General features: G+C 36.6%; 1 protein-coding gene across 6 annotated transcripts in view; it reads left to right on the top strand.

The window, feature by feature from the left end:
* Positions 1-27,089, top strand: part of SUPT3H (SPT3 homolog, SAGA and STAGA complex component) — a 277,738-nt gene that overhangs the window by 220,563 nt on the left and 30,086 nt on the right. For 5 of the 6 annotated variants that reach the window (XM_040554266.1, XM_040554265.1, XM_040554268.1 and 2 more), the window contains one exon: positions 1,290-1,400. In XM_040554266.1, the coding sequence (XP_040410200.1) occupies positions 1,290-1,400 (111 nt within the window). Of the gene's footprint in view, positions 1-1,289; positions 1,401-9,295; positions 9,342-27,089 lie in introns of those variants that run through there. The other variant, XM_040554267.1, reaches the window with a different exon arrangement.

The following is a 27,089-nucleotide window of genomic DNA, read 5'->3' as shown; positions in this document are numbered from 1 at the left end:
TATTATTCCTAGGAACAAGAATTTAGATGGAGGATTAAATTTTTGATACATTGTATTTCACTAGTTTTATGAGTTTATTTAAAATTCCTAGTGTTTATCTTAATGCCTTTTAAAATAATTAAATTCTAAAAAGTGCCCAGTTTTAATGAAATGTTCCCAGGACTTATCCAATTTGGTTAGGTATGTACTAGATATAACTGAGGCATTGAGACAAACGAGTTAACTTGGTGAAGAATGTTATTCTTAGTCCACAAAGGCCCATTCCAGCTTGAGTTTCACATTCCGTTACGAATGTCAATCAACAGGGAAGAATCCACCATCTTATTATGAATAATTCTGTGTACAGGTACATAAGTTTCAGTGGACTCGGCACTCCTGAAATTTCTCTTGTAAAAAATATCGCGAGTTTTAAAGCGTTAGTATGTAGTGGAAAATATATGGGGAAAGCTTGTACATGTGTACATTTAATTTCAGTGTATAATGTAAGTTTTTGTTCTTCTTGGTTCATTCACTAATACTGTTTTCATGAATTTATTACCAAGCAGACATCATTCTGGTAAGTCACCTGAATTCTGGCAAGCAGCCACGTCTGGATGAAGCCTAAATCAACATTATTGTTTGACTAAAAAGGAGAAAAGAGTAACTTTTTCTTTTAAAGTCTTGGGGATGCTTTTGTAAAATCAGTGGACCAGTAGTAGTAAAGTCTTATTTTTCCTGTTTAAGGTTCATCATCTAAAAAAATTATTTGAAATTAGAAAACATTCCAGTTTGAGATAATTAAAATATTTTTGCATCCCTGTAACATCATAACGTCACATGTTTCATCTTCAAATTTCAATCTGATATTACTCAATGGTGATTTTGGTGTCAAATTGCTTTCCACTTTGGGTACTTGTTCAATATTTTCCCCACCCCTTGACATCATAATGAAAGCCTGAAATGTTTTAAAAATAGTTTCTGTGGTTATTGCAGTATGACTTATATGACCCTTTCATTTTAGTTAGAACATTTGCTGCTCTTTTCAATTGCAACATACAGCAGCACTAGGTGAAAGATTTAAGAGGACAAATATGGTGTTCTTTGGGTCTCTTAAGCACAGTTCATGTAAAAGTCCTCTTTGATTTGTTAATAGCTTTTTTTCTCTAATGTAGTGTGTGGTAGCAATGATGTGTATCCTCAGAAAAAAAAAAATTGGTCCATTTTATAAAGGTTTATTTTCATACTTTATGCACTGTAGGTCTGTTGTGTGTTTTTGATTTAGTAACAATTTATGTGTTTTTCTGTTGCAGAGCACTGCAGCCTGTGGTATAGAGGCTCAAAGCGATGCCATCCAGCCCAGCCACATCAGAGAGGCCATTCGACGCTATGGCCACAAGATTGGCCCCCTTTCCCCATTCACAGTACGTAATAACAGAGTTATAAAAAGTTATATTTATAATCTTAAAGAACTTTGATTTTCAAGTGGTCAAATGAAGAAGCTTTGGAATTGTTGAGAGCAATTTGTGGTGACTGTAATTTTCTTTTAAAAGTGGCATAATTCTCCTGGGAAATAAAACTTAGTAATTTCTGTCTCTTTTTGGAAAGACAAAAAAGTTTTTTTTTTCTTTTAAATATTATTTTCTTTCAATTACAAATTATGCTTTTTTGTTAGTGCTTGAATTTTCTGTTTTTGCAAAGTTTAGGTTTACAGTTATTTTAAATTATATGTATTCCAATATGGTGAGGAGCACTTTATATTCTAAAATTAGTTGTGTGTTAGATACTGCTCCTATTGGATGCTGAACTCTCAAGTGACACATTTAGGGTTGGAGAAAGAAGAGATTGGTTTCTTTAGACAACTTTGAACCTCAACTAAAATGTAATAGAACTGAGCTTGTGGTAAAACACTGATGTGTTACGAGGTTTCGCCATCATTTTTTCTATGCAAATGGCAAATCCATTGTCCAGAGCAGTCAAATTCTTTATTTAAATTTCTTACCTGATAAAAAAGTGTAAGTAGTCTGTCTCTGATGTCATAAATTGGGATTATTTTCTATGAACTGTTGTTTTATGTGCCATATATTCTTACTTAGCTCAAAAAAAAATACATTTAGAAAAGAATGAAAGTCAAAGAAATTATTATAGAAAAAACATACTAGATCTCAGCTCTGAAAAATCAGGAAGAAATTTTCCACTTTTGCAGAGGTTTTAGAAAAAAAAAAAAGATTCTGAATCTGGAGGAAATTCATCTCCATGAAAATTATATGGAGGAGCATAAATGTCAAGGAAACAGTAGTACTTGACCTCAGAAGGTAGGAACAGAAAAAAGTAAAAGAGCATGTGAAGTTATAATTTTCTTAGTGTTAAAACTAAGGGCAATACTTTTATGAATGGAACTGTATGTTTGGGCTGTTATTCTCTTTACATAATTTTACCTCTCTCCTTTGCCACTCACAAATGCTAGACTAATATCATGTGAAGCGTACAATAGAATATCTAGTCCAAACTAGAGAAGTTTTTAGCAGAAGTTTGCAAGAGATAAAGCAAAGAACATGGTGATAGCTTCTGAAAGCAAATATATTTGGTTTTATTTTATTTGGAAAGAACTCTTATAAACAATTACAGAAAGGTAAGTCTTCCTCCCCCAACTATCACTAAAAGGCAACTTAATTATTAACCAAACTGTAAGATTGCTTTCCAACCATGAGATATAGTAAAATACTCTATTTTTTTCAGTGTCCTGCTAACTTGTGAATTTCCCAAACTATACAGCTAACTGAACAGTTTAATTTGTTGACATTATCTTCTGTCAGCATGGTTAATATGATGATCAAATCTTGTTCCTTCTAAACAAGCCAAGAGAGGGGGAATCATGGGTAGTCTTGTAGATATATACAGATGTTGTAGAGCTATAATACTGTTCCTTTTTTAATCAAAAATTTAAGGAAGAGCATTATGAAAGATATTATAGTGTATACATTTAGATCTGCTGATTTGCCCACTTTTCACTGCTATCAATCACAGCTGTCCAAAAAGTAACTACCCCAAACTTCCCATAAGTTCCTTACAAATGCAGAAAGTGTGGACATAGACAGATGCTTCCTTTGACCCTACCTTTTCCTATTGCCAGACTCTCACTGTTGATTTAAAAAATATTCTACCTAGCCATTTTGAGCAGTGCTGTGGCAACATTTCTTTTGAACTAACTTCTGCTTTCTCCAATTGCCACTGCCTTCACAATAGTTTCTTTATATATTTGCATGACCTCGTAGACTTGATGACAGAACCAGGAGGAAAAGTGGCTTTACTCGGTGCACTTCTTGTGACACTTAACAAACTGCAGGTTTGGTGCTTGTAAGAGCTGGAACACAACCACAGTTTATGCTGGTGTCCATCCTGTTCCATATTTTCCAGCTTAGCATGCAAATGAGAAGCATGTCATTGTGTTTAATCCTCTCTCTTTTATCCGTTGTGTTTTATCTTCTGAATTCTACCGTTAAATCAGATTTATTAGGTAATTCTAATATTTTTGACTCTGTAAAAGGTGACTTTGATGGACATCTTGGCTTGAGAGGTTCATTTCAGAAGTAGTGTTCTGACTAGTAGAAGCAGCATAGGATCCCTAATTTTCCCATCAGAGGATTTAGTAGGATACATCAGAACTGGTAAGAACCAGTAGTAATTATCTGAACCTTGGTAAATTGCTTTCTGAAAGTGGACTTAAGCTCAGAATATTACCAATACAGATAAACATCTGCTTGTAGAAGTGATTGACGACTCAGCCATGAGATTATTTAAACTTAGATTCCCAAACTTGACTACACTGAAGTACACACAAATGAGTGTCTGAAGGCACACCATCATAACTGCATTGTGTAGACTTGAATTGCCATTGTTATTGTGTCTGAAGTCTTTTCTCCACCAGTAGCGCCTTTGCACTTAACAGTGAGAGGGCTGGAGCCAGTTTTTACTTCAAGAAAACTTGACTGTTTTCTTCTCAGATTCTGACTTTTTCTGAAAGCTCTTCAGGGTGATGTCTAGGCACTATTTGAGGTATACTCGTCAGACTTGATTCGGTTGCTTAAAGATAGATGCTGGAATAACTGGCCTGATTTGCATTTTTAGCCCAGGAAGACCTTCTCTGTGATACTTGTCATATCCATCAGACAGCTGCAGATGCCTTATTTGAGACATCCCTTATCTCTAAGCTTAGGCATCTGAATCTTTAATGTTACCCCATAGTTCTCTTGTTATTATTTTGGGAGGGAATGCAGTAAACAGCAAAAACAAGAAGAGAAGTTATTCTACAGAAATTAGAATATGGAAAGATTCCACCATGGGTCAGGAAAGCTAGAATTTATTTCTGACAGTGGCATGGATGACTTATGTGGCATTATTATGCCAATAGGCATAATACTTAGATTGGAATTTAGACTAAAACCTTTAAAGCCTAACTTTACAAACACTGACTTGCATTTCTTCTGTATGCTTCAGGTTCTCAGCATCCTGCAAAAATGAGTTCTTACAGGTCTCAAATCAAGACTTCAAACCAATGACATCTATTAAAAATTTAGATCTTCTTCTTTCTGCCTCTGTCTTCTGTCTGACAGTGAGGATTATAATTATTTGGCACCAGAGTTTGTCCAGAGATGAATTTATAGGGTTGTTAAGATAAAGCCATGACATGTCTGCCAAAATATTTTTATTATGGAAATATAAAGAAATTTCATTCAGTGAAGCTGAGATTCAGTAAATAAGACTGAATTTAACACCTGTTGTGTAAGACTGGCATTTATCTACTAAATGATTCAGAGAGATATTGAATGTTCATCAATAGCTATGTGTCATTAGATTCAGTGAAGTCAGGCTTTCAGCTGTTTCCACCCTAAAAACTAACCTCTAAAGGTCATGTAGAGAAGTTAGTAATAAAAAATACACCATATTCTCTTCGATTTCTGATAAGCCTGCTGATCTTTCTTCCACATCAGAATTTGTAATTAACAGATGCCCTCACAGAGTCTGTTGTAAGTGAGAAAGGATTTTAATTCATGTACAGATATTTCACACTAAGTTTTCTGAGTTCTGTAATAAGAAAAAAAGGTGCAAATATGTTTGTTATATAGGAAGAATGTATGATCAGTCCTAGAAACCTAACTGTGAACTTAATTATCCGAAATAACATAACATGTTAGGAACATACAGAGAGTCTCATAACAGGATTATTAGGCAAAATAAGTTACCCAAAGCGTTCAAGAACAATTTTCTTAAAACAAGAAATATGCTGTTCTGAAAAATTCTTGGATGTATGTCTATTCAGCATTAAGGAGGATTTACAGAAGAACCTTACCCTCACTTTAAGTTAGTAAGAAATAATGGACAGCCCTAGACTATTTCTTCATTTTAAATAATTTCTATCTCATTGCAGCCAGTCATACGAGGCAGAGAGCAAACATTTTCTTTTTCATTTGGGAGATTATTTTTAATTTAAGTAGAGTTGGCTTTTGGCTTTTTGCCGTGCTGTCTAATGTGAGGCATTCAGTGGTCTCCCTGAAATTCACTGTGTATCATTTTTAGTGTTTATGATTTAACAAAATTGGTTTTAGAAAGACTTTATCATCAGTACAAATGGATTTAGTTTAAATATCAGTACATCTGGAGAAATGACTAGAAAAATCTGGTGCTGCAAAGTATATGATAGTACCTCTCAATTTAAGATTGAGAGACTAAAAAATCAATGTTCTGTGTATGAAAAATCCCATTCAGATGATACCATTTCAATCCTTAAGCAGATAAAATTCTCACAGCCTTTCTATAAACATACAGATTTTGTCAATACCAGTCTTTTGTTTTTTCTCTGCCGTATAGTTTTGAATCTTTTTTTTTTTTTTTTTCCCTCACCTGTTTATTGTTTCTGAAAGTGGAGTGGCAGTCTGCTTTATTGTACTCTTCTGGTATTTTTAAATCCTTTTTCACTGACCTGACTTTATCCTGCCAATATTTTTTATTTTCCATTTTTTATTATGTGACCGTGCCTTCTTTCAGGGCAACATTAAGCTGTGTCACACTCCCAGGTTAAGTCCTGTGTCTTGAAGGAGAGGAATCTCAGCTCTGACAAGCCAGGACTCTGCAGTTCTTAGACTAAAGCTAATTTCTGCACTGTTGGAAAGTCACCCTCCACAGAGGAAAGACCCTTACAGGATTACAAAAACATTCTCCATGTTCAACATCAGGCTCCAAAAATGTGAAAAAGCCCTACATTCCTTCTCCTGTGTGGGTTACAAGAGGGGACCTGGCACTCTTTAAGATATTAATGACATGGTCATCAGTGATGGTTCATTCAGATTTGACCCAGATAGTCTCCAAAAGTTATTTGAATCACTCGCCATGGAGACTATGATGCATGGTCCTTGATTCTGCTACTCTGAATAAAATTCACTTGTTTCCTTGGCACAGTTCAGAAGAGGATCTGAACTGGTAAGAGAGTGTTCTCTTGCTCTTGTATTTACCCTACAAGTATGCAGCTCTCATTGTGGTGTGGATTGTTTGGCTTTTCCTTAGACTGTTTTTCCGTTCCTCAGTCATTCTGCTGACAGCAGAGCAGCCAGGTATGCTAGATCAGAGGACCAGGGGCCTTACACACATAGATGTTGGTTCTAATTTTGTCTTGGCAGCAAATTGTTTTTTCATCAAGAAATTTCTTTGTATGGAGGACTAACTTTGGGATGATTGCATTCAATGTGAGGTTCAGTTACAGGCAGGCTGAATTTTTGCCTGAGCACCATCAGTCATGGTATCGTATTGAAGTATCATATTGGAGGAGACAGATGGGCGGACCTCATAAGGTTGGTTCCATTCCAGGAGTTTCCAAAATCAACTTTGCATTTTAAATTTAAACAAGAAAGCAGTTGTTTTTATCCAGGATCCCTCTCAGATCTCTTTTGCTGGTGTAACTCTCTGGTGTTGATGCAGATCTTATCTTCCAGGTCCTCACAAGGGATTCAGAAAGACAAGTCTTCCTTATATCATCTCACAACTAGAGCACCAGGTTGTTTTCAGTGTTAGGGTTCTCATTGCTTAGCTCCTTTTTCACTCTTCCTACACACTACTACTCCAAAGGATTAAAATAAGCGAGTTTGGTTTTCTCTACTCATTCAATTAACCTTTTTCATTCTTCAAGTCTTTTATTTTAAAAAGGTGAAAGACTTTCTATCAGTAACGTTGCAGTACAATTTATGGCTGTCTCTTCACGTGACCCATCTTTGGATGTTTTCCCAGTATCTGATTATTATCTGATTTTCCATCTGATTTTCCATTTCTTTCTTCTAGGTAGAAAACTCATTCCCTGGCAGCTTTGATTCAAGTACTAACTTTCTGAATGCAGCAGCCCCATGACGACTGCCAGTCCCTCTCTTACTGCATCTGTCCCTGAAAATATCCCTTCTAGTGGTTTCAGTAAGATCAGGGGAAGGTTTAGATCCTTCTGATACAGCTTTTCAATATGAAACCATAGAGAATACCTCAAACTTCTATCTAAAATTGAAGTTTTGCACTATCTAGGAAATACACATAGCCTATGTCAAATGGTTCCTAGGTTCCTATTCCTGAGTTCTGAAGAAATGCCCGTATGGAAAGCATGGTTATAAAAAGATCTGCTGGAAGATTGCTAATATATCTCATCCATGTTCGATTGGACACATGCCACCAGACCTCAACATCATCAAAGCACATTTGTTGTAGAAGTAGTTCTTTATATAGTTTATAGGGGGCTACTGAGTGCTTCACCTATATTTTTACCAAACACTACAAAAATTACGACGCAGTGGTCATGGTAATTGGATGAAAACTCAAAGGTTTGCTGGTATGTCTGGGTAGAGAATTAATTTGTTGAACCTGGGTGCTGTATGAATAAGCCCTTGAAGAAGGAGAGGTTAATTTTCTGTAGTTTATTTGCATATAGTTTAGTTGTATATTTTCCCATCTTCCCATCTCCTAATTTCTTTCAGACTTCCAAGTAGAAGAGCTTTTGTGGCAGCTTGGCCAATGCAAAAAATAGTGAATAATGACTATGATTTCATTTGACTGGGAATGATAGCTTAACAGTACATCAGAAAGGAGTCCTTCCTGCTTACACCAAGAGTCATTTTGTAGTTGGCATTCAGTGTTTTACTAGATATGAATCTAAGGTTGCACTTACTGTGTGTGGTTAGTGCAGTAGAGTCCTTGTGTGCTTTGCGTCTTGGTTTCCCAGGAGAATCCAGGTACATTTCCTAAATGCAATCTTACTGGGTTAGTGACTGTTTAGCCCAGAACCAGTGATGTCACCGTCTGAGAATTAATGTAAATTGTTCTGAATGAAAAAATAAATAAATAAATTCAAGACTGTCAGGTAACAATTAGTTTTGTTAGATGGATGTTTTATACAGAAATAGAGAAATTAAGTATTTTCAATTATACCAGTCGTAGAGGTGAACAGTACTAGTAGCAGAAATAGTTGCTGTGGTACTTAGTTTTTTATAACATCATTGTTACAGACTTCTCAAACTGCCATTTGTTTGTTGTTAACATCCATGCAAAAGTTCACTTGACTTTACTGGGGTAATATCTGACGTGCTGTGTTTGGCAATTTTCTCTGAAAGAGTCGCAGTGCAGTGTATCTTAGGTCTGTGACACCAGAAGGCGGGACAAGAGAGAGGGAAGGACAGAAACAAAGCAAAATTTCTTTGAATATTCATCCCAGGATGCTGTTGACTAAGAGAAACCCATGCCATATGGAATTCCTCAAAGAACACGTGACTTGTGGATTTGCATGTCAACTGGCTGGTCATGCTGACTGATTTTGGTAGTTAGGAAACCAAAGCAATTTATAGGATAATGGATGTTATTTGACTCTGTGCTTCTAGATATATGAAAGGGAATTTGGGAACTTACATCCAATATGGGAATTCCACAGTTTCTAGGTTTTCCACCTGAAAGTCTAGGATCTTAATAAGACTTCTGCCAGCTTCATTCTTTCAGGTTTGAGAATGAGTTGACCCTGGTTGACCTATATTCAAAATGTTCCCAAGTGTTGCAAGCCTCCGATGTTGCATTCTGGTGCGCTTTGAGAAATATGCGCTAGAACCCTGCTATTGCTGAGTTGTACTGATGTGATTCATGTTCTGTATTTGGTTTCACTGAATCTTGCTAGTTTTGAGTAGCTGAAACTTAATGGAACTGGGAAGAATCACATTAGTTTTAGTTATGAGCTGCAAGCATATTTTCTTCCAGAAATGACTAGATTTCTGGAGGAAATTATGTGAAGAATTTTTTTTTGTAGAACATTTCAAAAAGCTAATGTTACTTCTAAAATGGAGAGCCTGATTGTAAGTACAAGCCTTATCATTTACTACTACAAAACTCAGCCCCATATGTACAGCATTGGAATTGTATTCTTGATTAAAATTATATGAGAATATTTTGTAACAGCAAGCACATATTTTGGGGGGATTATTTTCTCAAGAAGGTTATAGTGTCTTTGTCAAGCACCAGCAGTGGTATTTTCTGACATCTTTTCTTTGTTGTTTTGTCATGGTTGTCCTTGCTCTTCCATCTGAGCTGGTGATAGGTGTTCCTAATAAGGCAGTTTTGGAAGAAGAGTTTGGCTGTGTAATTTATTCTTTAGCAGCATTTGATGGATGTTGGTTTGGACAAAAAAAGCACTTTGAAAGTTTTATAATCATATGGTAAATGGGAACTAACATTAAACTAGTGAAAATGATCCGTTTGCATTTATTTTGACCTTAATAGCTATGTCAAAATGACTAACATAATTAGAGCAGTTAGGTTTTGTCTCCAAGTGCAAGCCACAATGGAAAGCAGCAAGTGTACTCTAGATTCTTCTGCATTGTATCATGTCTAAGGTAGTCTAGACATATATTTTATCTGCATATTCTCTTTTGACACTATTGGGTGGTGCTTACTGTTGCCTACTTTAAAGCATGGTCCAGACTTTCAAGGAGCAGAGATATACAAAATGGGTTTTAAAAATAGCGCTATATAATTTTTCAAGACATGAAAGAGAACATACGTAACTCTTCATCATGTGGGATGATGCAATTCTGTCTGTTGTACCTGAGTCTATTTTTCTGTACTCCGTGCATAAAGAAGCTTAAAGAACACATTTTGTGGCCATTAATTCATTGCAGGCTAAATCTTACTTCCTTGTTCAAGCAAAACTTAATGGGAAATATGCCTACATTCAGATGAATGGACTGTTTATATTCAGAGATGAATTTACTTGTGGCTATAAAATTAATTGATAAGAATGGCCTAATGCTTGTACATAACCTCTATTATCAATCTTTTACACACATTCTTTTTCTCATAATTCATTTAGATATTAGAGGAGTAGAATAATCCCAACTGTCCAGTAGTTAAGTATCAGCTCAGTCTGTCCCAAAGTTCAAGTAAATGATATTGGTGTTACAACCCTTTACATGGAGACTATAACCATATGATTAGGTTATTTTGTGGTTCATTCAGATGAGTGGTCTAAGTATTAGGTACATTGAAGTGTGACCTAGAATGAAGGGAGAAGGAGGATTATTTCTTTTATGTGTAGAGAACGTTCAATAGGAAGGCAGTGGAAAGTCTTTTTGAGGAAAATTGACACTCTCTTGTAGCATGACCTGCATCTATCCTTGCACGATGCCTTCCTTCCGTATATCCTTGCAGTGACCTTCCTTCACAAAACTTTGGTTCTGGGCTCTTAATTTACACCAGGGCAGCCTCAGTGATTTCAATAAAATTAAGATTTTAAATGGGATCAAAATCAATACCAAACCAAATTCTAATAAGCTAAGTGTTTCTATAGACTGGCAAATAATAAATAAATAAACAAAAATAATAAATAAAAAATCAAAGCAAAATAATAATAAAATGTTAGGTTTAGAATAATCTAAAAATACTGACTGGTAAACTGCACAGTGAAAATGTTCTGTAGTTTTGACTGGATGTAGGTATAATTATAATGTTCATCCAAATATTATTCTGAATAATAATTTTCATTATGCCATTGTGTTCACAAAAATATCAAGATGTATATTTCATATATTTCTTACCAGGAATGCAAACACAATGTCTCTAAAGAAATTATATTATTCGAATCAACTTTACTTCTAACACTTGGAGTAACAAGCAATAAATTGTTAATCAAAAATATTCCGTGATCAATATACAGTGATTATCCAAAACCTTGATATAAACAGTCATTAATATCTTGCAATGATTCAACTGGTGAACAATGCACATTTGTAAATATTATTTGTGACCATGAGAAACAACTCTAGTCAAAAAGATAGCATCCTCTGCTCTGAAATTAAAAAGAAAATTGTCAGCTACAGCAGTGCAAAAAGAATAGGAAAATATTTCCAAAACGGATTCTTTGTTCCCTCTGGTTTATGCCAGCTCTGAAATGAAGTATTTTCGATGTTTAGCTCAAGAGAAATTGAGATTATAAATGTAAACTGTAATACTGCACAGACCTGTGGAAGACAGTGGCCATTATTCAGCAGCGCAAGTGTGTGTAAATGGAGCATAATGAATGAACAGAGGGTATAACCAACTTTTGTTTGGGTATTTACTTCTTCGGGGAAAATACTCCTTCAGGCCCCAAGTAATTTCAGCATGAAATGACTTGCTAGTCTAAACCTTCTCTTGTTAAAAATTTCAGCCCCATAAAATTGCATAAGCATCATTAAACAATGAGTATTTACAAAGCCACGTTTATGATACTGCTTGTGACATTCCCTGTGTGAAGAACATGTAATGCCAGAGTAAGCTCTGAGCTGGAGACTTGCACGGTTTGGGCCTCAGACAGTCCTGCCTGTACGCTTATATGTTCTTAAGTAATGCATGCAAGTATTCCACATGAACTTCAGTACTTTACACGTGCATGTGAATAGTACAGCTTCATGATCAAGTGATGTTCTAAACAAAGACCTTTCACTTCTGGTGGTTTAAAAGTGCTCATTATTGGACCTGACTGAGCTCAGGTTTTAATCCACTGTTTAAATCCATTTCTGTTGTGAAAAATACAGAAGTTTATCAAAGCTTTTCATAATTCCAGTTCTAAAAATAATATTAACTCCACTGATTTTCTCTTGAAAACAAAATTTTTGGAATTTTATTAGCTGGAGATATAGCAAAGCTGAGCTTGATACTAAAAAGTATCACACAAAGTGGAAAAAAAGAGGGAAACATTGAAAATATAAAAGACAGTGTGACAGTATGATATTTGCAGAGATAAGCAAGTTAAACAAAGCAGAAAATTCCAAAAAGCATGTTTGTTTTAGGTGTCTTAAACTTTAAAAAAAAAATAAAAATCAGCTTCACTTTTGGTCTGCGTGTCACTCTTCTTAACTGAAAGGAATTTCTTTCTGCATACTTCAGACCAAAACAGTAGTGAAAAAGGTTTTGCAATACAATCTTCAATAATTGTTTCAGTATCCACAGTGTGGATATGTTACATCTAAATTTTTCTAAAGCACTTGAGTGATACAAATTTTTGAATACTCTTCCTGAAAGAAATTAGGTAGACTGAAATCAAATCAAACAAAAAACCTCTGATATTTACGGTGTTGTAAATAATATACTGCCCCTGTTGATAATCAAAATCAATTGATAGTGATTTTGAAGAAGTCAGGATTTCATTCTTCATCGGTTTTCAAAATGAAATGTATGTATTTATGTCAAAAAGCACTTGAAAACTTTTCCTTCAGTTATATATTCAGTTTCTGATATATAAAAAGTCAAAATGACACTTTTCTTGTTTCTTCTCATTTTGAAAGAAAAAAAAAAAAGTATTTTATTTCATTAAACAATTATACACTTGTAAAGTCTTTGTCTATACCTCAAGCTATTGTCTGCAGTTATTTGCTATTCTATAGTGTTAACACTGTGTTTGAAAAATATGAGTTATGATTCTATAAAAACAGGAGGAAGTCAAATCTCAGTTTGGAAATCTTGCTCCCTTCCCTCCCAGCCCCCACCCCAAGGTTCCTCCTTGCAGATTTATGAAAGAAAACATTTCTTTCTGTAAAAGGTTTTTGTATGCCAGCATCTGGAAGTGTTTATTTCAGTGGCGTGTAATCTATCTGTGGATTTAGTTAGCACCAGACCCCCTTTTGTGTACTCCTGACTTAAAATTTTTATAAATGATCTTGTTGAATTTGTGCCAGTGTGCACATGGTTTGGCTGATTGCTGCATATATCCTTTACCTGCCAGTCACCTTTGATTTATATTCCTTCCCCTCTGCTTTTGCCTTCCAAAAATGGTGCCACTGAACTGTCCTCTAAATCATCTTATTGGATAAATTACTCCAAGATGAGATGGTACGTTTTAGGCCAGCTCCTAGACAGAAGGCATTCCTATAATCCATCCTTGCCCGCTCTGTGTAGGACCATTCAAAAACAAGAAGGACCAGGGGAAATCAGGCTCCCTCTTCCCCTTCGTCCTGAGCACTATTTCTTCCAGTGCTATTCGAAAATGCAGAATTGGACGTTTGATTTATATAGCTCTTAATGCCATTTGAAGACACATAAACAGTTTGAGAATCTTTCCGCATTCTCTCCTAAATTAAATTCTTTGTGATATGAGTTTAATCCTAAGAACATGGTTATATGGTTTTCTCCCAGGAAAATTAAAATGTAAAAGAATAGCATATTTAAGAAAATTTTAAAGCATTTCATTTGGAATAGGTTATACAATATACATGACAGTTCTTTCCATGATAAAAATCCCTACTGGTTTCCTTAAACTAAATAGCTAATACTCCTTCAGAATAACAACGGTTCTGTAAGCTTTACTTAATGACATTACTAATTTGGAGAGTTTTATGAAGTTTCCTGGAGAAAAGCAGGTGGCTTGGCAGTAATTTAAAAGGTTCACAATTTGTGGTAGCGGTTTCAGGGGGTTTCATGTTTCTAAAGAGGGAGACCAAACTGCATATTGCTTAAGAGTGTCTGACACAATGATGTATCATTTTGGACTAAGTTTCCAGAAGTTCATTGGTCATTAAATGTGCTGCTTGACTTTATATTGCAGTTTCCCAGCTGTCTCTACTGGGGGTAATCCTAACGCTCAAGCAGAATTTATTAATGAAGGCATAAGCTTGCAATCCTGATGAAACAGTAAGTTGCCCAGATGAGTTTATTAAACAGGAACATAGATTTTTAGATAAGACAAAAATGTCATTTAAGTAGATTTGAAAAGAACTGGCTCATTTTCTGCAGAGCACTGGGAAAGTATTTACAAACGGTCTGGATAGTATTTGATATCCTGTGGGGACATTTAAAATTCTTGGATTGCACATACATCAGTGTCTTACTACACAACACAGTACATGAATTGTTGCAAGCAGCATGCAAGACTTTTAGGCAGTATAGATGTGGTTCTGTTGAGGCAGGAGACACTGGCATGAAATAACTCCGCTAATTTAGTCTGCTGAACCGCGCCGAGGATTGCTTCTCCATTGTGGTGCTGCCTGGCCAAGTGTGAGATACCGGCAGTACGAAACAACACCCACAGCTTGCTCAGGAGCTCGTGGTGGAAGAAGTTATTACTTTTCATGTCTCATAATAAAAAGTACTCTGATTTGACAAAATATTAGCTCTGTTAGTGAGAAGACAATAAGTAAGCTCTGAAGTTTACAATTAAATGTATCCCTCATATAACACATAGCAACTCCTAATCTCATAAACCTTATATAATTATTTTTTTCCTAGCCGTATGTCCAGATTCAAATAGGTACTAGAGGCTTTTTACACACAGTTGTACTAATGTAAAAGGATCCTAGGGTAAGAATACATTATTTTTTAAATGAAGCATATGTTCTTATATAGCTCCTAAGAGGTTTAAAAGGCCTTAGTATAAATGAGAATGTATACTAATGTATACTTCTGGTACTTTGCTCATGGTCATCTGAAAAGTAATATGGCAGCATAAATATCTGTTTGAAGGGTAAGGTGAGCAAATATAATTCTGCAGCAGATACTAAGGAAAAAAGAAGGTAACTTAATGAACTGTTCTGAGACACTACACAAAGAGAAGATATGCACATCTTAAATAATTCACATTATTCTTTGTATTGTATTTTTTGTCCCTACGTTGTATCCATGTAGTATGTGGATCCTGGTACAAAAGTAATGAATAGCAGTTTGATAATTTAAGAATCTTAAAATTCTCTTTTATTTTATTTTATTTTATTTTATTTTATTTTATTTTATTTTTTACTTGCCATTACAAAGAATAAAAGTCCAGCTCCTTGTGGTTACCATATTTTTGTGGGTCTACTAGATTTGGGGCAATATTGTGTGCTTACACCATTATACAGTGCAAGAGGAGTTGTTGTAGTTGTATTCCGTTCAATTCCTTCAGGTTCCCCTTGATAATGAGCATTCGCTCGTGCTTATTTTTCTCCCTGAATGATTTAAAAGTGCTTTATGAGCTAAAACTACTTACGGTTGTCAGTTCACCTACAACAGGGACTCAGCCAGCTCAAATGTGAAATGCAGCAGCTGTGTAAAAGTCTGCAGCAGTGCTGTGCAGCTTTGTAGGACAGGATGTGAACTGTCTAGATGAAACATTATGAGAACTTTAGGATCATGTAATATAACTGTTTGAGTTGGAATTAATGTATAGGAAAATGACATGGAGCTTTTAATTTCTTGTGAACAAGATCGCCATTTTAGACATTATTTTTATCACAGACTTCAGACAGATTTGTGCTATTGCACTGGGCTTGGATAGAAGCTCTACACTTGGTCATCTCTGGCATCACTGACCTGTACAAGAAGGTAAAAATCTCTAGAATAGAACGGTAATTCTGGAAAGCAATAAATAATAACCTGGGAATACTGGGACCAAATGGAACAATTTTTCTTGTAGTTCCCATTAACTGTTATTTTCCACTCTAGTTGCGTGTTCCCTCCTTCATAAAGTCCTCTAATAATACTCAAAGTAGGCACCTGTGGAGCTAGGTATTGTACACAGAAGACGTAGGATTTCTGAGGTTTGAACAGGGATTTCATGTTCTGGTTCTGTTCATTTAACATGCCTATACAGTGATGTCTCAGTTCTCAGTTAAATCTTTGGTACCACTAATAAAACTGAGAGTTGTTTAGCGAGCAGTGGAAGAAATGAGGCTTGATTTCTTCTGTCTTTGTGTCCTCTAAGGCATTAATGCCTGTTCTCCCCATGTCCCTCTGTCATGCCTCCAGGCAGCAGAAGACAACACTACTGTAGGTAGGGTTCCTAGAAAATCTGTTTAACACCTAAGTTCTCCTTTTCTCCAAACTGGACCCATTTCACTGAGCCTGACTGTGCACTTGGTAGCACTTGCAAATATTTCTCCAGCTGAACCAAATGAAAGCATAAGACTTCAGGTGACTAAACACATTTTATAAATTTCAATTTGGGATTTCTGTGTTTTTTGTCTTCCTTGAGGTTTTGCATTATTCCAGCTTTCTGACTTTAACTTCAAGGTCGTATAAACCTCAATTCAGCAAAGCAATCATCTGCTTAATTTTTAAACTATACCTTCAGTCTGACGAAAGCACATGCTAAATTGAGGCTTTCAGTATTATTAGTAATATATGTTTTGATTCATTTGTTCTATCAACATCCTTTTTTATTGCATGTAGGAGAAAAAGATGAAGGAGGATGCATGTGGGAGGAAAGGATTTTCAGAGAAGTAAACAGAAAGGCAAAGACATATGTATGGTATCTATATCTGGATCTATGCTAGTAAGCAAAGCTAAGAAAAGAAAGACTTTCATATATTTATTTGTATATAAAGTGATTTGTCCTGTCATCCTGGTTTCTGAGGACATTTAATTTACAGTAAGTCTTTTGCTGATGATGGTGATTTTAAAGGCAGCAGTAGTGGATGTGATAAATAAGACAAGATGCAGCCAGTTCTGATGCTGGGATGAAAGTTAGTTTCAAATATATGTTAAGTGGAGAGAGGTAATACTTTAAGTAAGAGGTGGACTGAAATTTTGAGATTTTTTTATGTTCCATTTCTGAAAATATGCATAGATACTGATAAATTTTCATAGGGTAGCTGAAGAAGTGCAAGTTGTGTCTGTGCATACTGTGAGGGTAGGTGCCAGAATAAGAAAAGGTAGCTAGTGGTCCTTAAAAAGCACTAGCAATGAGCAGAAAATGGTATGAAATTAAAATTGGATCATTTTTTTCTGTCCTTGTAACATTTACTTCATTCAAAAGTTTTGGAAGGTGCTTAAAGGATTTAAATTTAAGCAGGATACAGCACTGGAGCAGTGTTGAATTGTTAGTAGAACTCAAGAAAAATCATGAAGTAACGGGAAATTCTTGAAAGGGATATAAAAATCTAGAAATATAATAAAGTTAATCATGCAGCAGTCATGTTTTTAGTGCTGTGTATTACTGTCCTAATGTCTGTGACTGTAATGTCCACTTTACGATGAAGCTTCAACCAGTGGCTTTCAATTACATCCCTGGTATCTACTGTTCCACAGCAGCAAAATTTCAGAGTCAGGATGATTTTCCTGCTTTTAAATTGAGAGCTTCTTGCTCCTATTTATATCATCCTAAATAATTCAGATACCTTCTCCGTAAGCAATTTCTTTAGTTATGTAATGTTAGAAATTATATCCTTTACTCCATGTCACTTACTTTTATAGGAGAGAGAACATAGGGAGAGATTTTTCCTTGGTGCGTTACTCCTCAGTTTCTCTGTTTTTATGTGGTTAACGTGCACATGGATAAATATGTAAGTTATTGTTCTTCCATAAAGATTCTGAGCTATTCTTCAATGCCCTGAGGACTTGTGCCAAATAAGGTTCCTCCAGACTTTGATTGCTGGACAACTATTGAACCTGGTGTGTACCTGAGTGGTTAAAAATTGTGGTCGGCTTTACCAGTATGGAATGAATTGCATAGTTCAAGGCTCTGACTAAGAATCTCATGCCTTTAATCTTAAGTAATTTAAATTCCAATATTGCCAGTAGTCGCTGAATCAAGAAGAGGCTAAACTTTTAAGTTTTGCATGGTGCTGGCACAAAGGAAATAATCACACAATAAATGCTGTGCAGAGGAAAAGGACCTGGGGCTGTTGGTCGATGCTCACCTGAACATGAGCCGGCAGTGTGCCCAGGTGGCCAAGAAGGCCAACAGCATCCTGGCTTGTATCAGGAATAGTGTAGCCAGCAGGCCCAGGGAGGTGATTGTCCACCTGTACTCAGCTCTGGTGAGGCCGCACCTCAAGAGCTGTGTTCAATTTTGGGCCCCTCAGTACAAGAAGGACATCGAGGCCCTGGAGCATGTCCAGAGCAGGGCTACGAAGCCGGTGAAGGGCCTGGAACACAAGTCCTGTGAGGAGCGGCTGAGGGAACTGGGGTTGTTTAGTCTGGAGAAGAGGAGGCTCAGGGGAGACCTTATTGCTCTCTGCAACTGCCTGAAAGGAAGGTGTGGGGAGCTGGGGGTCGGCCTCTTCTCACAGGTAACTAGTGATAGGACTAGAGGGCATGGCATCAAGTTGTGCCAGGGGAGGTTCAGGTTGGAAATGAGGAGACATTTCTTCTCAGAAAGAGCAGTCAGGCATTGGGACGGGTTGCCCAGGGAGGTGGTGGAGTCACCGCCCCTGGGGGTGTTCAAGGAAAGGTTGGACGTGATGTTTAGGGACATGGTTTAGTGGGTGACATTGGTGGTAGGGGGATGGTTGGACCAGGTGGTCTTGGAGGTCTTTTCCAAACCGAATGATTCTGTGATTCTATGAAATGTTTGCAGAGTTGCTAACACCAACAGGTAGGTGGGGAAGGGGCTGGTACCCAGCCTGGAGATGCTCTGTTGTGCTAATACAACATTTCAGGCTGAGTGCTGGCAAAGGTCAGACTTAACTGTGGTGATGTGCTGACAGGATTACCATTTTTGATGGTAAAGTATTGAGACAAAAGAAAAAAACAAAACTCTCTGGAGAACTACATGTGCTAGTTTTACTGCAGAGGGTGATAAAACTGCTAGAAGCAAGTTGTCTCCATGCAGAATTATTGCAATACAAATGACCTGGAAGTGAGACATATTAATTTCACTAGCTTAATTTTGGTTTGGGTATTTTATTTTGCAAGAAAGGGGACAGATTGTTACTATTTACCATAAAGAAGGCTACAGTTCTAATTGGTGTGTAGATACAATACATAAATTACCATCAAATAGATTCAGAGTGTAGATTATATGCTTCTGAGAAAAAGTATATGTTTTTTTCTGCATTTGTTAATGACAAAGTTTAAACAACCTCACCATTGTGCATGGAGTTCTTACTCCCCCCCAGGGAAAAAAAAAAAGAAAAAAAAAGTGGAAGGTGTATGCTTGTTGCCACTTTGAGCAGCTTACAATTTAATAGTTTACTAGATAGATGAGGTACATCTTTGCCCATAACTTACTACCTTAATACTTAAGCAATAAAAAGATATAACTAGGTACAAAAGAGAGAGATTGGATGGCTCAACAAATTGATGAAAAGCTATTAATCTCAGCTCTTTAGAATATATTGAAAGCAATTCACATAATAAAGAAATACTAATTTTGATACACAATTTTGTAAGCAGATTCAAGTTATCAAAATTGATTAGTAATTTTGAATGCTTAGCCTGAGATATGCAAGAAAGTATTGCCTTTATTCTTTTTTTTTTTTTTTCTAAATGTGCATGATGGCATTTCCTGAAAGTAGGATTTTTTCTGGAATCTCAATTTACATACCAGAAGCCAACTTTTGTCATTTAACTTTAAAAAGGTCATTTAACTGAAAATTGTCATTTCACTGGAAAAATACTTATTACTAATCTTTTCAGTGTAAGAACATTAGTCAAGATCCGTCACTCCTGTATTTGTATATTATTTGTAATACACTGATGCAAAACAGAAGTTAATGGTGGCTCAATAGATTTTGCAATATATATAGAAGACAAATGACAAGATACGATAAGATAAACAGGAAAGTAAAGGAGAGATGCTGTTGCTTGGCTTGTGAGGAAGTTATCTCAGTACATAAATAATGCAATTTGTGTAAGACTTTTTCTCTAGAAATCATCACACAGTAGAGTTTCAAGAATTAACTGACGGTGGGTGATGAAGTTACTCCAGTGTTTGTTCCTACCAAAATGATGAGGCAGGAGATGTGCTGACTTGAAAGTTTGGTATGTGCACAGCAAGGGTGGGTAGAAATCTGACATTTGGACTGTAAATCTGCTGCTGCACAGAAGGAGGATATGTCTTGAAGAATGTGGCGAGTGAAAAGTTGCTTGTAATCATGCACCTGAAAGGAAGATTCAAAACAATGGGCAGGTGGAATCACCTTTGTAAGAACCTTATGACTTGGTACAAATGAGAAAATGTATGTGGTTTGTTTGTTTTGTTTTGTTTTGTTTTTTCCAAAGCTAGACTCATAATTATTTCTGTAACTTCCTCAGCAAGAAGTTTAGAACCTGGACAAAGAGTAAGGAAGGCAGTTATATGCCCTTAGAACTGTAACCTGGAAAGAAAAGATGAAATACAGCTGTAATCTGAGTACGAAGACATAGAGAGCATGCATTTTTGGAGATGACACCCCTGCTAGTTGCCTAGATGGTGATGGTGGCCACAAGGTCCTTAATGAACAGAGATGGAGAATTTGGTGTAGGTGGGAGATGAACTCCAGTTTATCCAAACTCAGCGTGAGCTGGCAGCTTGACATTAGTGATCTCAGAGGAGCATGAAAAGGTAACTAGCCCTAAGTTATTCAGCCAAGAATCTTTATCAGTTGTATTATAGGGTAAGAAACACTTCCTACGATGTCTGAGCAAAAGGTTACAATGTGTAGTATTATTTGCTTCCCATAATTTGTTACACACTTCCAAGTTCATCAAAGCACAATTTCCTTTAGGTTGCTGAAGCAACCCTTTATATTTCTTATTTTTCATGGGGAAAGGAGTAATACTCAACTTCATAAGCTTTACTTTAAAAAAAATGGAATTCAAAGTTTCTAATAATGTGGTTTGGTTTTTTTTTCGAAAACAAAAACAAAACTTTAAACTGATATGTATTGAGTACTGTAAACTGATTCAGTATTCAGCTGCCTGTAGTCAGCAGGAACCTTTTGGCTGTAGTCCTTTTTGCTGTTTACTCCAAGAATATGACACGGTGTTGGGAAGTTCTGACTTTGCTATTATAACCATGACTCCAACATTGTAGTGTCATGGCAAGAAACTTTTCCCAGAAGGACAAACCCAGGCTAACCAGGTTTGGATATCCTCATCCATGTAGTCCTTAACACCACGTGAGGAAGCTTTGCACATGGGAACACCGAAATATTTTTTTAAGCTACATGTCAGTTGAATTCAACACATACCCTCCATTTCATGTTATGAAGACACAATTCTAGTAGGCAGCCCCCACATCATTATAGGTAGTTTGAATTGAAGCAGACACAAAATAATACCCTGTCTTAGGCGTGTTTGGACTCCTCGTCAGAGTGCAGAAGAGATACGGAGCCAAGTGCAGTATAACATAAAGGCAATAAGTCTATGCTGCTTGGCCTGGAAGTCCTTGATGTTGCTGTTTGTAACAACAAAGATCTAGGTGACGTGGCTGGAGCTCTGTATTCATAGCGTGTGTTGCAGGTTTGGAACATTTACATTGCAAGCTCTTAAACTTTCCAGTTCTCCAAGCATAGTTTATTTAGGGTCTAGTTTCCTTGTCAAATATTTTTAAGAAAAATTTAATTGGGGACTGTAAAGTAATGAAGAGGACAAGTTAGTGACAGAGAGTTACTGAGTTACCATTTGATAAATGGAGTGCAAGCAAACTATTTTTATTCCAGAAGAGCCAGATGTTCAGTTTTTCATCTGTGAATTAAGAAAATGGTCTATGTTTACAGACTCTGGGCTGTATCTGGAAAGAAGTGATTTTGAAAGAATATTCTGGAGTCTTGAGAAGTCAGTGGAATGCAATGGGCTCACTGCAGTGCTGTAGCTGCAAGGCTTGATGCAGTCCTTGGACAGACAGGTGGGGGAACAGGAAAGAGAAGTGTTTTCTTCTGTGTTTAGTTTAGGTGTTTGTGTTTTAGTGAAAACCGTGACGAATTGGAGAGGGCTCAAAGATCTAGGAGAAATTTTGAGACCAAAAAGTCCTGACATGGAGATACATGTGGTGCTTGATTCTGTAGGTTGTCAAGCTGCATAAAGAATTGTGGAGTCAGTCTTTAAGGACCCATTAAAGAAGAAAAATCTCATGTTTTAGCAATTTTAATCCTAGCATACAGTTATACAATATTCAGCATGGGATTCCTTCTGGCTAGATACAAACACCTGTATCTGAGCAGATTGACTAGATTTCCTTTATAGTCAATTGAGAGAAATAAGCTGAGTTATTCAGACAAGAATTATACAGACAAGTGTGTAATTTATCTCTTCCTAAGGCAGATGTTTAAGAGGAGTCAAATGAACCATGCTGTAGAAGTGCCTATTTGTGTGCCTTGCCAGGATGATGGGTGTAGGTAGGTTAGGTGAGAGGAGTCCTTCTCCTAGGATCCAACTTGACATTTAAGCTAGACGAATTCAGACTAGAAATAAGGCATAGATTTTTAACAACATAACTAAGTGCTGAAATAACATAACCAATGATTGTGACAGATTGTCCATGACTGGAAATTTCAAAATCAAGATGAGATGTTTCTGTAAAAGCTGTGCTCTAGCTCAACCACAACTATGGGATCTAGAGACTTGTTTCAAGAAAGGTTGATGCAGCTTTGTGATGCAGCAAAGTTAGATTAGCCCTAAGGCTCTAGCCCTAAGAGCTATGAGTCACACTTCATAAAGTTAACTCTCTAGTGCTTCACCAGCCGTGTAGAAATGCAAATCCACTTTGAGTGCAGGTCAGTAGCTCGCCTAGTTTGAATTTCTAATGGACAGGTGCATAGTTTCAGAGGAGATAATTTCAAAATTTGTAATAATTTGCTTTTCTAAATATAGCAATTTTGCTTCAGTTACAATTGTCAATACCTTTTCATTATTTTTCTGATACACAACAAAGTCTGATATTTTTTCTAAAATATATTACAACTAGGTAACACATTTTTGAGAAGAAGCCATTGATCTTGTCATTGTGACATTTGTTTTTAGAAATATATTTTTAATAATTAGTTATTAGAACAGACAAACCTTTTATTTTAAACCGTTAGATAATTGGAGTCATCATTTCTGTATACAGTTTCTCTATCCATTCTTATAAATACTCATATTGCTTATTTATTGTGAATAAAATGATCTAAATACACTACTTTAATTAGAGCCGTGGAAATAACAAGTTATTTCTATTCTTTGAATGTCTTTGGCAAATTTCCATTTTGTCAACATAATTAAGATATATTAATATTAATCGGGTAAGTACTGTAACTTGACATAGTGGAAAAATAAAATAAAAAGGACCATGAGAACATTTTTCAATATCAGTTTCGATTTTAATACTTTATATTGTTGTGAAAAGTTATAAAAATGTGTTATTATTTTATTACCCCATTAAGAAAACAACGCAGCAACAGATGCTTGTTACCCTGATTTTCTCAGTCTGTTTATGGGGATGTTTTATCAAAATGGGTCTTTTAAAAGTTATAAAGATGTAATACTCTCCTAAATTAGGTCATAAATGCCTAATGTGGAAAACTAATACATTTTATTATTTTTCAAGTATGGGTTTATGTATATTAAAATATGCAGCTGTTAGGAAGTCTGGAGTGTGTATAACAGAAACATATTGCATTACAAGATGTTAGTGTCTCTCTCTGAGTATGTACATTCTTTATGCATATACCCACACAAGTTTTTGGCATGTGGAAGAGACTACATTAACATTGTGGTTCAGTGTTATTTTCTAATATCATGGATCATTTTTTATGAATGCATGTAAATGCTGGATATACAGAGTATGTGCATGTATTTTTACTCTGTATTTCCCCAAATCTTTCCTGCAGTCATATACGCAAATTGAGCAGGTAGATTTAAAATGTGTATATATATATATAAATAACGTTAACCTCCAACATCAGCAATTGTGTGCTGTGTTTCTGAAAAATGGCAGATGTTCCTGTACTATGAGATGATCACCTAGTTTAAACCTTATTCTGTCCTCCATGCCAACCAGGTGGAATGGAATTTGCAGAGGACACAGAGGGGTTGTTGCAGGTAGCACAGTGACCATGGCTTCTTTAAGAAATGGTACAATTGGAAGGATTTTCAGATTTCTCCACTTGAGGTAAATAGACCAGAAGTCAAAGGTGTAGTTCCCAAAATTCCTACTTCATGTGTCCATTGATAAAAGCCTGTAATGGTCACAAAACAGTGTGCACCAAATTTTATGGCAATGATGGGAGTACACAAAATTAATAGGGGACTGTTACCCCCTACACATGCATCCATTCTCTTACTATTTAATGTATCTGGGAAAAATAATTCTGTATGTAGAATTATTTTGTTATAGAGGGGAAACAAGAATGCATAATTTTGTGTCTTTTTATTCTAATTATTTCAGCCTTATTTGTGCACTTATATTACTTTATTAAAAAACAGCAAGCAAAAAAGAATCTTTGTGCTTTGTCATGCTTAGGCCTTTGTGTGTGTTAAGCACCAATACACATCTCCAAAACTATCCTACTGTCCTTCAAACACTTCCTTATTTCCACAACATTTGCAAAAACCTTGTCAGTAATTAGGTTGTCAGTGTACTGATATCAGTCATACTGGTGCATGTTTTTTTCTTTGTATATCCATCTCTTTTTTTCTTTTTTTTTTTCAATGTGTAATTTTAACCCTTACATGCAGATAACAATCAGTCTCAGGAGGAAGTTTTATTTTAATATTCCTCTTGTACTTTGGACATTAGGTTCATGGGCTGTGAGTGGAACTCCTCAACACTGCAGCATTAAAATAAATACTGACGAATGTCATAAAGTAGTAATTTAAATGAAGATAAATTAGTAGGTACTTTTAATAAAAGCAATGTGAAAACTCAACCTTGAAGCAGGAAAACCAAGTTAATGTCTAATATTTGTAGCTTCATCTTTGGTGTGTTTCACTAATATCAAAATAAGAAAACAAAGATCTTGACCCTGATGTGAAGGAAAACTCTTTCTTTTTGCTCTAGTTATAGGCTTACTGTATGCTATTTCCTATAACACTGAGTAGATGGAATCATTGCAGATCTTATCATTGCAGACCTGTGTCCATATGTACTTGCTTTTAACCTCACTTTTAAAGGTTCCTGTTTGTAAGAAATGCTGAACCCTGGAACCTGATTTCCTTCATATCCAGAGGAATTTTCCATTTGGTGCACTGCAAGTTTGGATCTGCATATGAAACCCTTCTTTCTTCAAATCCTTGAGCGTTTGGGTTTAAGTTTTAATTTGGGTGACATGTGAATCATACTGGTCCGTTCAGTTCTATGCCTGAAGTTTCCACAAGTTCATAGATATCTTGCCCAGGGTATTCCTTTTGACCTAATTCTCATGCTGGTAAATTTCCATCTACTTTTTTCTTTGATATGTTTTTCATGAGGATTGGAAGACTTGCTGCCTTTTCTTACTGAACTGGAAATACTGATCCTATTGTGTTGAGGCTGACTTATTTGTTTATGCCAGAGATGCCTGGTTGATGTGGCATGGTACTGTGCTCTGGGTGGATTATGTTAAGGCTTTCAACCTGCCTTAGACTCCACTGTTGCATGTGCTGTGGGATATTTCCACAGGGAAGCAGCTGAAAAAGCATTTTGCAGGAAAGGCCCTTGGGGGTCCTGGCGGACATCAAGTTGACCACGTGCCAGCAAAGTTGCCTTGATGGCAAAGAAGGTCAACAGCATCCTGGGGTACAAAAGGCAGAGCATTGCCAGCAAGGCAAAGGAGGTCATCCTACCCATCTGCTCAGCCCTGGTGAGACCCATCTGGAGTGCTGTGCCCACTGTTGGGTTCTCCAGTACAAGAGAGACATGGACATACAGGAGCAAGGACATTGAAGGGCCTCAGAGATAATTAAGGGCTTGGAGGAGCACGAGGAAAAGCTGAGACAGCTAGGATTGTACCACCTGGAGAAGAGAGGGCTCAGAGGGGTTTTATCAAAGCCTATAAATAACTAATAGGAGGGATAGAAGAAGACAGATCCAGACTCTTTTCAGTGGTTCCCAGTGAGGAAGAGGCAATAGACACAGACTGAAACACAGGAGGTTCGACTTAAACATAAGAAGCTGTGGGTGCTCCATCCCTAGAAGTGCCCAAGACCAGGTCGGATGGGGCTGAAGGCAGCCTGGGCTGGTGGGAGGCGTTCCCCCCCCCCCCCATGGCAGGGGAGTTGGAATGAGATGATCTGTAAGGTCCCTTCCAACCCAAACTATTCTATGAATCTATGAAAAGAAAAAAAACAAAAACATTTTCACCTTGAGGGTGGTTGAACACTGGCACAGGTTGCCCAGTGAGGTTGTGGAGTCGCCATCTGCGGAGATATTTCAAACCCAGCTGGACACAGCCCTGAGCAGTCTACTGTAGGTGACCCTGCCTTGAGCAGAACGGTGCAGTAAACAATCACTAGAGGTGCCTTCCAGCCTCAAGTGATCCTGTGAAGTGCAGTGTTGTTCAGATCATGCTTAGGTATTGCATACATTCAAGTTTTCCATCTTTTCATCATTCTATGCATTCATGTAAGATCTACATTAGTCTTCAGACTTGTATCCAAAAGTGTGGAAGCTCCGTATTTTGAACTCTGGGAAGGCCTGGTTTCAAAAGGCTTTCTAGATGTACCCATTATAGTTAAATAATGTTGTAACACTTTTCATAGAATCATCATAGAAACATTAGGGTTGGAAAAGTCCTCCAAGATCATCTGGTCCAACCATCCCCCTACCACCAATGTCACCCACTAAACCATGTCCCTAAGTGCCAGGTCCAACCTTTCCTTGAAAACCCACAGGGACGGTGACTCCACCACCTCCCTGGGCAACCCATCCCAATGTCTGACTGCTCTTTCTGAGAAGAAATGTCTCCTCATTTCCACCCTAAATCTTGCCTCCTTCCTAA

The sequence above is a fragment of the Cygnus olor genome, chromosome 3 (assembly GCF_009769625.2).
Source record: "Cygnus olor isolate bCygOlo1 chromosome 3, bCygOlo1.pri.v2, whole genome shotgun sequence".
Classification (NCBI taxonomy): Eukaryota; Metazoa; Chordata; class Aves; order Anseriformes; family Anatidae; genus Cygnus; species Cygnus olor.
Note: the sequence above shows the minus strand (reverse complement) of the source record. Positions and strands in the feature narration are given on the sequence as shown.